The sequence below is a fragment of the Procambarus clarkii genome, chromosome 79 (assembly GCF_040958095.1).
Source record: "Procambarus clarkii isolate CNS0578487 chromosome 79, FALCON_Pclarkii_2.0, whole genome shotgun sequence".
Taxonomy (NCBI): Eukaryota; Metazoa; Arthropoda; class Malacostraca; order Decapoda; family Cambaridae; genus Procambarus; species Procambarus clarkii.
Window position 1 is genome coordinate 3,424,601 of NC_091228.1, and position 14,622 is coordinate 3,439,222.

At 48.6% G+C, this 14,622-nt stretch overlaps 1 protein-coding gene across 5 annotated transcripts in view; it reads right to left on the reverse strand.

The window, feature by feature from the left end:
* The window catches only part of Ranbp16 (Ran-binding protein 16), a 130,193-nt gene that overhangs the window by 72,012 nt on the left and 43,559 nt on the right, over positions 1 to 14,622 (reverse strand). For all 5 annotated transcript variants that reach the window (XM_045752445.2, XM_045752441.2, XM_045752442.2 and 2 more), the window contains exons 10-11: positions 4,597 to 4,702; positions 147 to 356 (exon numbers count right to left, since the gene is read on the reverse strand). In XM_045752445.2, the coding sequence (XP_045608401.1) occupies positions 147 to 356; positions 4,597 to 4,702 (316 nt within the window). The remainder of the gene's footprint in view (positions 1 to 146; positions 357 to 4,596; positions 4,703 to 14,622) is intronic.

A 14,622-nucleotide genomic window follows, 5' to 3' on the forward strand; every position in this document is an offset into this window, starting at 1 on the left:
TGATAGGATCAATCATCATTCTGGAAAATTGTCTTCCTAAGTGTGGTCTTAAGTAATTTGCATATTCTGTAATCATCTAAACAAACATGAAAAATATTAACAAGCCTTACAGTATAACACTAGTAATTCAAATATAAATAACTTACATTTTTCTAACAAATACTGCTAATACCATGGACTCATCATTAAGGCCAAGAATTTCTGACAGACGCCGATAGAATTTTGATGTCTTGTGAACTTGATCTCCCACGTATATTTTCCGAAACTGCTCAAAAAAAGATATAGTTGCTAACTCTCTGCGCTCACATCCTCCTTGTGGCAAGTATGTGTCAGTCAAATTCATCAGTTGTAAAATCCTGTTAGAAAAACAGAAAATTTATCAGTAATATTGCAATAGTACACATTTAGTTATCCCCAAAAGTGTGGCTATAGATATATACGCATGTCTGCCCAAGTGCACAAACCAAGCATTCAATGTAATCAAATGCCTCTTTCTGGTAGTACATCAGTGGTGCTGAGATGGCTTCCCACTATTGAGTCACATCACCATAACAGTCCTGCTTGGCCTACTGGGTCACAGAGGCACGGGAAGATGGGCACTGTTACAATCAACGATGAAGATGGGCTGGAGGCCCAAACCATCTACTGTAGTTGTCAAGGTGGATGATGACACAAGCAAACCCCCTCCAAAAAAAGACATAACCAAGCAACAACCAACCATACTACCCCGGTAAAAAATAAGAGAAGCTTGATTCAAGCATAAAGGGAGAACCTGAAACCAGTAAGACTGAATGCAGTACAAAACCTAGCCAGTCTCTGAACCTGGGATGTATAGCAACATGCCAATAAGCCTCCTGAAGGTCCAGGGACACCACTTCAAACTCCAGCCTGTAGGAGCAGGTAAAAATGAGCTAATGTGGACATGCAAAAGGTCGAAAGAGAAGTGAAGCTGTTCAATACCGAAAAATCAAGGACGTACCTGATCGTACCTGATCAACCAGGCTGTGACTCATACGTCAGGCTGCGAGCAGCCGCGTCTAACAGCCTGGTTGATGAGTCCAGCAACCAGGAGGCCTGGTCGACGACCGGGCCGTGGGGACACTAAGCCCCGGAAGCACCTCAAGGTAACCTCAAGGTAAGGTACCATACATCTGCCAAGTCCCACTAAGGGACTGGGAACAACTGGGACACCCACTGAAGGGACAAGGTTAACTCAACGACACCAAAGTCCAGCCATCCGGCAAGGACTCAATGTAGTGTTGGATCAGCCTGGTGGATCACACCAGCATCCAGGAGGCCTAGTCAGAGACCGGGCCATGGGGACATCAATCCCCGGAATCTTCAGCAAGAAGTCAACACGTGGGTGTTGGGAAGGGAAAGTACCTGACTTGTAAGACCCAACGACAGGAATAGCAGAGGGACTGACCAATTCCACTGCAGATCAAAGGAGATGATCCGAAAAGACCATGAATCATGAGACTAGGAGCTGGCAAAATGAGCCATATGTCCCCCCATGGTGGCATCAAAGGGGCAAACTGCAAAAGGGCCAGTGTGTGAACTACGAGCAGAACCTATCTTCTGTGAAGTGTAGTTGTGATGTCAAGTAGAAGATGAACTGACATTAGGAAGCACAACAGCCCAGGAATCAGACCCAACAGAGGACCTCAATCAGCAGCATGCAAGATCCCCACCCTACCAGACCGCCTCTGAATGAGGGGCAGAACCCTGAGACAACTACAAATGGTCAATAGGGAGGGGAAAAGAAAAAAGGTCATTGCAAACAAAACCTAAGCGATGGCATCCTCCGGAAAGAAGAGTGGCAAAAAAAGCAGGAGGCAGACAAAAGAGTAAGAGACCAAAAATCTAGCAACCAAGCCAACAAGATCTGTCGAAATGTGAGGCAGGGTCAAGTAAAATGTTACCACTATATCCCTAAGGATGAAGGGCAAGCATCTTGGGCAAAGCCACCAAGGGCAGAAAAGCAGGCTTCCACACCCAAGGCAGAACCAAGCGACACCACATCCCCACACAGTTGCTCAGAGTGCCCATCCATGAAGATCCATACTTGCATGACTGCTGCCAAATGCAAACATGCCTTGTGGGCCTCCAAAATGTGGTCTCTATGGACAGCACAGAGAGCTGCAAAGTGGAGCTGCTACTTATTGGTGCTCCTTGGGGGAGCACCAAAGCAAACAGGCAGTCAAAAGCTGGGCAAAAAAGCGCTGCTCAAGAGCACCTGAAAGATTGAACTCACCTCCCACCAGCCAAGCAAGCGGATCAGACAAAACTCTTGCCAAGGCCCACAAAGAAAAGAGAGAGTTGTCATCCAGCCAGGATGAACCCAAAATTTCACACTGCAGCCAACAGATTGAAATAGACCCATATTTAAAAAAAAGGTTGGGTCTAACAATGAAAAGAAGTCCAAGTTTCACAGGAGGAACTGAAACAAGTCTACATGAACCACCAAAGGTGAAATGCAGTAAGGCAGAAACATCTGAAAATATGTTGGCTCTGAGGCTCTAAACTGGGACTTGGAATCCAACCGTGAGGGGAAGCACCCAAGTGATCATACTCATATAGAGGGGATGGGATATGATAAAAGTTTTCCTATAAAGCAAAAGACCCTCCACAGGGAAAACCAAGGTCCAAGAAGGATTGAAGGGCACCCATGGACCCTACTCAGTCAACGTCCCCCATCCCTGAAGGTTCCAGGACAGGGCATAAAGTTCATCACCAACAACTCAGGCAAATCTCCAGAACCCCGGCAAGACTGGAAGTACAGTATATGAGACTACCCCCAGAGAAGGCTAAGCTACACCCCGAACTAAACTCTAACCCGACTCCTAAACCACTGAACACTTCATAACTGGAACTAGAGGGGAGAGGGAAGGGAAGAGTGTGTGGTAAATTTATTCCACTATTGCGCTTAAATATTTATTTAAGCCACGTTGGAATAGAACATGGGGATAAAAAATATATAAACATGTATTTCTGTAGTAGCCTAGCTGATGGAGACACCAGCAGATACAATTTACATCAATTTCATTATCAAGAATATTTTATGATGGTTTAACTATCAGAACAAGATTGATTTTGATACAAAATACAACAGACTCACAAAGGAATGATTATATAAATTAATATAATAAATTAAGTTAATATGTAAATTAATATTATATATAATTATATAAATTGGTTATATAAACCTTCTCACTTAGCTAGTTCCCACTGTTTACCACTCTGTTTGCAAAATAAAACTTTCTACTATTTTTTCAGCACCTTTGTTTCCTTAACTTGAATCCATGTCCTCTTGTTCGTGAAGTTGCTGGTTTCAGGAATTTCTCTTTGTCAATTTGTTGTTTCCTGTTAGTATTTTGTAAGTGGTGATCATATCACCTCTTTTTCTTCTATCTTCTAGTTTTGGCATGTTTAATGCCTCTAATGTTTTCTCATAACTCTTGATTTTCAGTTCCAGAAGCCATTTTGTAGCACGCAGTTGTACCTTTTCCAGTTTGTTTATATGCTTCTTGAAATTTGGGTTATCTTGAGATGATTTCGGGGCTTTTTTTTAGTGTCCCCGTGGCCCGGTCCTCGACCAGGCCTCCACCCCCAGGAAGCAGCCCGTGACAGCTGACTAACACCCAGGTACCTATTTTACTGCTAGGTAACAGGGGCATAGGGTGAAAGAAACTCTGCCCATTGTTTCTCGCCAGCACCTGGGATCGAACCCAGGACCACAGGATCACAAGTCCAGCGTGCTGTCCGCTCAGCCGACCGGCTCCCTGGGAACCATACAACTGCTGCATATTCTAATTTTGGTCTCACACAACATAAGTCATGAATGGTTTCTTTAGTATTTCACCATCCTTGTAATTAAAAGCAAATCTGAAGTTGGAAAGAGATGCATATGCTTCTCTCACAATGTTCTTTATATGTTCTTCTGGCGAACAGCTCACTATCCAAAACCACCCTTAGGTCTCGTTCTCTATTAGAGTTCTGTAATTCCTTTCCGCATAATTTGTAAGTTAGTGTGGTCTATTTTCTATGATTCCACATTCCATAACATGGCATTTATTCATGTTGAATTCTATTTGCAACTTGATGCTCCAAGCATTATTTAATCTAGATCAATTTGAAGGCCATTACAATCGTCTGCATCTCCTATCTTCCCCAGTATCTTAGCATCATCCGCAAACATGTTCATATACTGTAATTCTATTTTCCCTCTGGTAGATCATTAATATAGAAGATGAACATAACTGGTGAAAGAACTGAACCTTATGGCACTCCGCTAGTAACACTCCTCCAGTTAGATACATTGCCTCTGATTACCGACCTAATCTGTTTGTCAGGTAGAAAAATTTTGATCCAGGTCAGAATTCTTCCAGTCACCCCACCAGCATGTGTTTCAGGCTGGAGTCTAGCACTGCAATACTCAAGCAAGTGTTGCAAGTGTATAAGCCTAGAGAAACTAAGGGAAGCCTACACAGTTTAAAAAAAAATAAACAAAAAATTAGGTAGACTGTACAAAGTTGGTGAATGGCTGATTAGTTTAACAAAATTGATGGTAAAAAATTATTCCAAATCATCACTTACCTACATACTAATTCCCCATCCATGGCATCATGATCATCACTGGTGTTGAATGACACACGACCACCAATTGCAGACCCAATCATATAGACCAACCATGTTAACTGACCTGATAAAAGAAAGAGAAAAGTTTTTTACATGGCATGTACAAATTATAATATATAATATAAATCACAAATTCAAAAACTTAATTTACTGTCTTCATTAGTTCAGTTGAAAACTGACACACAAAAAATAAAAAACCAGTATTGAATGTAATGAAACACTACTTTCTGAGTGAGCCCAAGTGGCTCCCTGAAACTGTGTTGCAGAGATAGATAGCTTCCCACTGCTAAGTCACATCGGTCATTAAGGTCCTCTTGGCCTACCGGAGACCAGAGACAGAACGATCACCCTTACTGGGGAAGTAACCAGAAAGTAAGCGAGGCAATACAGACAACTGCATGGTTCATGGAAATGAAGGCACCAAAACAGCCAACAGACACCACAAAATTATTAAATCAAAACTGAATACAAAACATCCCTAGTGTGCTGAGCACCCAGTCACCTAGTCAAAGCACACTAGGGAAGTCACCTAGCTTCAAAGCTGGTGACTGCCCTGTCCATAACTGATCGACCACAAACAGATGAGCTTGGTAGGAGGGGAAGAAGTCAGGGAGCTACATGAGCTCAACCAGAATGGGGCATTTCATTACATCCAGTGCTGGTTTCTGGGGAAGCCCTTGGACTCTCACTGCACCTAACAACTGAGGAGAAGGAACCATGAGACTTACCAGGGAGGAGAAGTAGTAACTAAAAAGCTGAAGTTGAAACACCATGTAGGTCAACCCAACCCAGGGCAAAACCAGCACAAATGGGCCAGGAACATTGGTCAGATACTTAACCCCCAAGACCTTGGTAGATCTCTAAAACCCCCGAGTCCTGAATATCAGCCCTAACATATTAGTGAAAATGGCGGCCAAAGCTGTGAACTTAAAAACATTGTGGGTCCGAGAGTAGACTACAAGCTGGATAACATTAATGATACAGTACTATGGACCACTTAGAACAATCGTGCCTTGGAACAGGGTACTAAGGAAACAAGATAAAAACGAAGAGCATCCACCAAAGAAGAACTGGTGGAGCAAAGCTAGCAATGAACAGATGCTATAGCCACAAACAGATGATGCACCAATGGTTGGACAAACCAAGCATCAATCACCTAAGGACCCATCTAGAAGCCAGAAGTCTCATTCTTGTCGGAAAAGAATATTGTTGCAGATGAACAAACAACTCGCCAGAGCCAAAATAATGGAATCCGTGCCTTTAGAAGAGAGCATGAACGTCTCCAACCTGAAAACTAGAGGAGACCCTACAAAAACAATGCCTACATAAATATATTCCAGACCAATGGGGGAACAGTGAACCAAGAGGAAGAACCCAGCATTGAATATAATGAAAATTAATTTCTAGGTGAATCCTAGTGGCTTCCTGAACATAAACACTGAGATGGTTATACAAAGCACTGAGATTTTGTTGAGCCCGGCCTAATGCCAGGCTCGACAAAATGAAGAGAAACTACATGGAAGACCTGGAAGTAGACGAAACACCTTATCTAACTCCTGAGTTACATATAAATAGGACAACACCAGCAGTATACTGTATGCTGACAAAAGTTAGAACATCATTCAGAAACCTAAGTAAGGAGGCCTTTAGGGCGTTTTACACTGTCTACATGAGACCAGTTTTGGAGTATGCCACCTCATCATGGAGATGAAAGCATGAAGAATAACCGAGATAAAACAAAGTGTAGATGAAAAATCATTCTAAGAAGAGTGTTGACCAAATAGACAAAGTATAAGGGCCTATACCATAGAAAGTGACTGAAGCTATGCAAGGGTTGTCAAGGAATAAGGAAATAGGAAAGTTTTTGGAAGCAGGGTGTGGATGAAGCGGCTATTCAAAATAATCACAGACAACATCAAAGATGGCCACAGCCATAGAAGACAATACCACAAACAAAATTGGATTTTAAAGGTTCTAATGAAGAAAATATTAATCTTTGTGGTTTTACAACAGGTTGGTGAAGATAGAGAACACTGTAAAATTTTACTAAGAAATAATTAGGAATTTTAGAGTACTGATAAAAACTTGAGTAATAAGGTAACAGTTCTGGAAATAGACAAGCAAGTTTGGCATCAGGATGCAGGTAGTCTAACAGCAATTTAGCTATACAGAAAATCAAATAAAGGAATTATGGAAGGAAAGGCACTTTGGAAAGCTAAAGGGAAAGTTCAGGAAGATAAAAACAAGGTTAAGTAATCTTTTAAAGAAGTCAAATCAAATCTAGATGATAAGTTACACAAGGATATTCAACAGAGAAAAGATCTTTTGTCAGTAAGATGAAGGACATTACACATAGTATAGAAAAGTGCAAGGAGGATATGCAATGAACTTATGTACAAGTGTCCAGAAAGATATATTAACTGAAGTGGTTAAGGAAGCCAGAAACTGCAGTAACCAGAAAAGCAGACACCAGACAGGAAGTTAGAAAGGTACTGTCATCAAACTCAAAGCTGGTACAAAACACAGCCAGGCTCCCTAATAATCCCCTCCCACATGCAAGTCCCTAATAATTTTCGGTTGCAAAGAAATTAATTCACTTCATGGTAAAAAACCAGCGTTGAATGTAATGAAACGACATTTTCTGGGTGAGCCCCGGAGGCTCCCTGGAGCTTATCGGGCTAATGTGTGTTATGTTAGACCGGGACATTAGCTAAGGAGTTCAGACCTACCAGGGACCAGCGCCAGAACCTGGCCCCTTCAGAGAGGTTTCAGGGAGCAATGGCCCTGGAAAACCCCATATGGTTGGGGGTTTTCCTTATCTGCCATCGACCGGGGTTAGGCACCCAGAAAAGTAGGCGTAACAAAACAAACCCCACATGGTAAGAAACTACAACAAAAACCGAACAGAGAGGTAGAAAACTCCCTACAATCCCAAGGAAACAAGCAAACAAGCAAACATCACACTTTACTGCCGCGCCGATCGTCCGCGCAGCCCTCCCCACCCCGGGAGGGGGAGGGGGGAGCCCCGGACCTACCGCGCCGGCTGCCAAGCTCCAGTTCGGAAGCTAAGCGTCAACCAACGCGAAAAAACCGCCGACCGGTGGGAGGGAGGGTTTCCAGGGAGCCTCCGGGGCTCACCCAGAAAATGGCGTTTCATTACATTCAACGCTGGTTTTCTGTGGGGAGCCCCTACGGCTCCCTGGAGCTTCATACCCAAAGAGAAGGAAAAGAAAGGGCTAACCCGGGAGGCGGCCGCCACAAACTCTGCAACGCAAAGCCAAGACAACCGGACGCAAACCTGCGACCCAAGGCAACAAGAACGCCCAAGAACAGACGCACACATGGATGGGCGGCCAAAAATCTGTGCGACCCACAATTCCCTGCGCCCGAAATGAGCCCGAGACGTCACCAACACAGCAGCAATTGCTGCAAACGTCTGAACAGCACGGGCGCAAAGACAGACCGCAGTAAGAAGGAAAACACTGCGGACGACCCGGGAGACCCGAGCCCTGAAAACAGGGAACGAAGGAACCGGATCAACCACAGCGCATCCCCAGGCATGGTACGCCGGCAACAGCAAAAAGCACAACTGGACAACACAGGACGCACCCCCCGGCCAAACCAAACAAGTACCAATACCCCAAGAACCCCTCCGGAAAGCAGCCGCCTCGACCGTCGCCAAGACAGAGAAAGGCTGCACACCAATAAAGCTACCACCAGTACCAAAGAGGAGGAAACTGAAACCGAAGGGGCTACCACAAACTGAGGGGAAGAGAAGAAGGCACCCTGAACAAGGACCAGGATGGCTCAGGCGACTCATGAGCAGGCCGGAGGGGAAACAAAACGCGAGAAGACGTAATAAACGTCATACAGTCTCCAAGACGAAGCTCGCAGGTGGGACACCGGCAACAAAGCCACCTGAACACCATAGAGATGGCGATACCTGCGTCAAAATACCAGACGCGAAGAGCCAAAGAGAAGGCCGAACCAGTCACGGACAGGACCGATTCGGCCTGCTGAAAGAGGCGAAGCCTCAGGAAAAACGCCCCGGGTACGGACACCTATCAAGCAGCGTCTGAAAAGAAGGCCGGGCCGGCCACAGTGGAACCATAAGGACTGTTCTCGTGGGAATGGGCTGCAACTGAGCCAGAACCCGAAGCAACAGCTGGACCGGGAGAAGAGGTACAGGTACCCCCCACCTCGACCAGGCCTGCCGAAAGCCTCCACCGTGAAGACCTCGCAGGTGGGAAGGGCGCCACAAAACGGGCGACGCCTAGACCACGCCGACCCGAAGACGTCCATGGCCATGAGTCCATAAGCCCAACAGAGCCAACAAAACGCATCGGCGACGACTGGCCAACCCACGAAGAGGAATGAACCGAGACAGCTGTCCACCAGGACGCAGGACACACCCCGGACACGAACCACACTGTTAACCAAACCCCCCCTGTGGTTCCGGCAAGAACCACCGGAGAACAGTCCAAACAGAGCTGAATGGTAGAGTACCTAGTGACCCAAACCCTCCGAAGCGCAAACCAGACAGCCATGAACACCTGAACCGGGCTGTGAGCCCGACGGACAGACAGACTCCATCAACCTCGGCCGACCTGGTGAGCACTGGTCACAAAGCCCCAGCCGAGAGACGACCCGTCCGTGAACACATCGAGCGAAGGCTCGGGGAGCCGCCAAGGCACGGAACCCCGAAAACCCCAAAGAGGAAGCTGGTGACGCAGCACCAACACCAGATCCCCAGAGGAACCCAAGGAATGCAAGAGGCGGAAGTGGAGTCTCCGTAGGAACCAACCGACGCCGGAGCCAAACCCGACTCCGCGGGCAGACAAGCACGCCGAAGTGCAAACTCCCGCACAACCGCCCAAGCAACCTCTGAGCAACCCGGGACCCCCTCCTGAACAGCCAAAGGCGGGACCACAGCCACAGTAACACTTCTGGAGGGAAGACAATGAGGGGCCCAAGAGCCTGAAACAAGGCCCAGGTCCGAACCCGGGACGGAAACAGAAGGTAAAACCCCCAGATCACCAGGAAACCAAACCCAGCGATCTGGAACGAACCATCCCCTGGCGAGCAGACAAGCGGACTGACTGGGAGCCCACTCCAGCCAGTCGTCGAGGTAGGCCAGACACCGAATCTCAGACGCAGACAGGGCACTAAGATCCGGTAAAGATGCCAAGAGTATACAAAGTGCCCTTCACAAAATAGGGAATGCAATAAAAACAGCAAACCTGAAAGCCCCACCACCAAAGCATTGTATGACAATCATATGAAGACATATTATGACATATGACAATCATTATATGACAATATGACAATTATAATCAAAGCATTATATGACAAAGAGTGCTGGGAAGACGGGACACCACGAGAGTAGCTCTCATCCTGTAACTACACTTAGGTAAGTACACATAGGTAATTACCAACCGTGCTAGCCCCAGAAAAACTGGAGAGGAACGTGCCAAGAAGTGGCCTGGAGGTCCAGGTCCACCATCCATGCACCCGGCCCTAACAGAATCCGAACAGGAGACAACAGTCCTCTGAGCAGGGCAGAGGATCCAGGGCGCAGACGGAAGTAGTCCAGAAGAACTGCAGACTGGAAAAGCTCATGACTGCAAAGAGCAGACGGGAAGCCCAGAAGGATGGGGCGGATCGACCACGCCCCACGCACCCACGAAGAGGAAATGACGAAGCGCAGGGAAGAAGCCCACCCCGCCAGCTCTGAACCCCCCCCAAGGGGGAGAAGCCGTCCTCCGACGCCAGCAGAGGCCGGAAGACAACCCAAAGCGCCCACCAACAGCGGGACCAAGCGAGAGGCAACAGAGCAAGCTGCTCCCCCAGCGCCCAGTCAACAGAGAAAAAGTACACTACCGAAGTCATGAGGAGAGACTACGGGAATGAAACCACACTTCGCTGAAAGAGGAAGTGAGGGGAGACCTGATCACCACATACAAGATACCCAAGGGAATCGACAGGGTTGAGAAGGACAGGATATGTAACACAAGGGGCACACGCACTAGGGGACACAGATGGAAACTGAGTACCCAAAAGAGCCACAGATAGAGTTTTTTTTTTTTTTTTTTTTTTTTTTTTTTTTTTGAGTGTCAGAATGGGAACGGGAAAGCACTAAGAAGTAATGTGGCGACTCCTCACACAAGTAACGAGGCTGACCCCCATACAATGTCACATGTAGACATGACAGAGCCCAAGAGGCACAGGAACCGATACACCTGTTGACGGACGGTTGAGAGGCAGGACCAAGGAGCCAGAGCTCAACCCCCACAAGCACAACTAGGTGAGGACATATATTGTAAAAGCACAAGCCGCCGACTAGTGGCAAAGAGCACTACGCCGGCCAGGCAAAGAAGGCACAAAACTGCATCAAAAGGCCCACCTCGACAGCAAAACCACAAAGTCCCAGCACAACCACAACATGTGCCAAGACCCAAAAAGCTCAGTCTGCAAGCCAGGAAGACCCCGGAACCCCAAAAGGCAGAACCGGGTCACTCGAGGAAACAAAGTCCCCTGAACCCACAAAAGGGGCCCAAGAGGAAGAAACCTCCAGAACGAAACCAAGGAACCCAAAGGAACCCAGAATCGAACCAGGGGGAGCCCAAACCACCACATTTGCCGGCGGAGAACACCACTAAAAGGCAAAGCACAGACCCCAGCAGAACGCCCTGGGAAAACGGTCCCAACAGACCGAAAACCGAGGGGCAAGGTGTGGGAGCAAGCATACCAGCCAGGGGCACTGAGCCTAAACCCAGAGGCTCAGACCCAAAATCAACACCCAAACGTTCCCAGAGGAACAGGCAACGGCAAGAAAACACCAGAAAACAAAGAAACGACAACAGGAGAACAAAAACCCTGCAAATTGTTTGAAAACTCACCAGAGACGCTCGCTCGCACACCCAGACGCATGTAAACAAACCGCAACGCCGCCCTGGTGGCCACGCCGGGAAGCTAGCAGACTGGAAGAGCGAAAAACGACGCCCAACAGCAGAAAAAACCCTGAAGGGGCAAAACCGCCCCAGAACTGCTAGTAGGCATCCCCCACAGCCCCGGGAACCAACAACAGAGGCCCCGGGGCAGAGCCGGCCTCCAAGCCCTCCGCCCGTAAAGAAAAGCAAGAGCCCATGGGAAAGGCAACAAGAAAAGGCCGCTGGTAAGACCCAGAAGCCTTGGCAGGAGGCACAGGCTCAAACCTCCGTCCCCAACCCGAACGGGGCATCCCCCGAAAACCGCCAGAGTCTCTGCCGCAACTGAACCCCGCCCCGACCCCGAAACCCGCAGACGGTCCGGAGCCGGGAACATGGAGAGAAAGGGGCGAGCAGCACCTAACCAAACGGGGCGGCCACGGGGCATTCGAGTGGGAAACCAACCTAGCATGTTGCAACAACCTAACCTAGCTTGCAACACGGATGCCGCCTGTACTCTGAACAGTAATAACATCAGGAGAGTACTGGAGAACAAGGAGAGAATCACTCGCAAGACTCCGGGTCAAGGTGTCAGTGACCCAACAGGCAGCATGACGGAGGTAAAAATGGCGACTGTCACCCGGAGACAAGGGAACAGCAACCAACGATCCCGTACAAGACGGGTTGGAACCCAGAAGACACATTCAATGGTCCCCCGAGCCCAGACAGGGGTTTCCAGGGCCCGTAGGGTAACAACTACGGGAAGCCCGGGCAAGGTGTTGCTAACCGGTTAAGAAACCCAAACATAACAAGAGGGTAGATTATAGCACTGAAAACCCCCGAGACGTGTACAAGCACGGGGGCCTAGCAGAGGGCCGCCAAACACTACCAGTGGAACTATAACCACCTTAGGCAGACCCCCACCAGGCAAGAAAATGAAAAACAAAAGAAAAACCCCGCAAAAGTACACCGTCTCCAGAGGCAACAGAAACCGGCCGCCGCTTAGGTGGCAGGCTGCGCAACACCTTGACGCCCTAACCAGCACAATACCAATCCCTACCCAGGGCCAAACAAGGGCCCCAAGCCCCAGCTGGCCCCAAGGGCGAGGCAAATGCCGAGCAGCAAGAACCTCTACGGGAATGGTTCCCGAACGCCCCAGGGAAGATAACCCTGTAACGCAAGGGCAGTACTCACAGGGCGCTTAGGGAAGTCAGCCACTAAGCACATGCAGCCCCGGCACTGATGAAGTACTCCTGGCCACCGCACACCACAACACACGGCAGTGAACGCCACACAAGGCAAACACCGCCTAGGAAACTGAGGCCAGAGAAGCGTCAATCCCGGTTGACATTAGCGAACGAACTGGAGCTTGGCAGCCGGCGCGGTAGGTCCGGGGCTCCCCCCTCCCCCTCCCGGGGTGGGGAGGGCTGCGCGGACGATCGGCGCGGCAGTAAAGTGTGATGTTTGCTTGTTTGCTTGTTTCCTTGGGATTGTAGGGAGTTTTCTACCTCTCTGTTCGGTTTTTGTTGTAGTTTCTTACCATGTGGGGTTTGTTTTGTTACGCCTACCTTTCTGGGTGCCTAACCCCGGTCGATGGCAGATAAGGAAAACCCCCAACCATATGGGGTTTTCCAGGGCCATTGCTCCCTGAAACCTCTCTGAAGGGGCCAGGTTCTGGCGCTGGTCCCTGGTAGGTCTGAACTCCTTAGCTAATGTCCCGGTCTAACATAACACACATTAGCCCGATAAGCTCCAGGGAGCCGTAGGGGCTCCCCACAGAAAACCCAGCGTTGAATGTAATGAAATGCCATTTTCTGGGCGAGTCCCCAAGGCTCCCCAGAGATACAGATATTCCGGGCTGATGTGTATATATTAAACCGTGGCATCAGTCAATTCGATTAGAGTTCTAGCCTACCGGGGTCCACGAGCCAGAACCTGGCCCCTTCAGAGAGGTAACAGGAGCAATGGCCTATAGAAACCCACATGTGGCTGGAAGCATTCTATGTCTGTCATCTGCTGGGTTAGACACCATGGAAGGTAGGTGTCCCAAAACAGACTCACCTGGTTAAAATTGCTACCGAAAACTGAACTATCAAGCAGAACTCCACAATCTGAAAACAAGCTAACAAGCAGGATGTAACAACCGTCACCGCTGTCTGTGCAGCTGTGAAGGGGGAGACCCAGACTCCTCATGCCAGCTACCCAACCTCAATTCTGAGGCTGAATATCAAAACGCGAAAACCGCCGACCGGAGGGAGGGTCGGTTACCGGGAAACCTCTGGGACTCACCCAGAAAATGGCAGTTTCATTACATTCAACGCTGGTTTTCTGTGGAGAGCCCCTCTGGCTCCTCGGAGCTACCTAACCACAGAATAAATAAAGAGGGACTTACCCGGTAAGCGGCCACCACCTGCATCTCAACTCGAAGTCGAGACAACTGGCTGCATCCTGCAACACATGCCCGACTAAGAACAAGAACACTAACAAGGTAACGGGCAGCCAGGACCCTGTTCAATCTCCAAAATCCATGTGCCCGAACGTCAGCCCAAGACATATTACCAAAAATGACTGCTAAAGCAGCAAATTTGCAAACATCATGGTCATGAGGACAGACTGCAGGCTGGCTGGACTGAATAAGCCTACGGACGACCTGGAAGACCCGAGCCCTGGAATAGGGAAGAAGGGAAACCAGGTCGACCTAAAGCGTGTCCCTGGTCACCGAGGCCATGGCGCGCAAATAATGACAGTGTCGCAACCGGCACAACACATGATGCACCCCGGCCAGACCAACCAAGCATCAACCACCCAAGGACCCCGACCGGAAAGTCTCCATCTCGCCCTGTGGCAGGAAAGAAAGAGACGGCTGCAAATGTACAAACTTACCACCGGGACCGAAAGAGCAAAAACCCGTGCACCAGAGAACATGAAGCAGGACGGCTCAAACGGCGCATGAGCAGGACGGCTCAGACGGCGCATGAGCAGGCCGGAGGTGAAACCACACACTAAATTAAATAGCTTGCGAAATGGAGCAGAAGTAACATCCACCCTGAACGCAGGC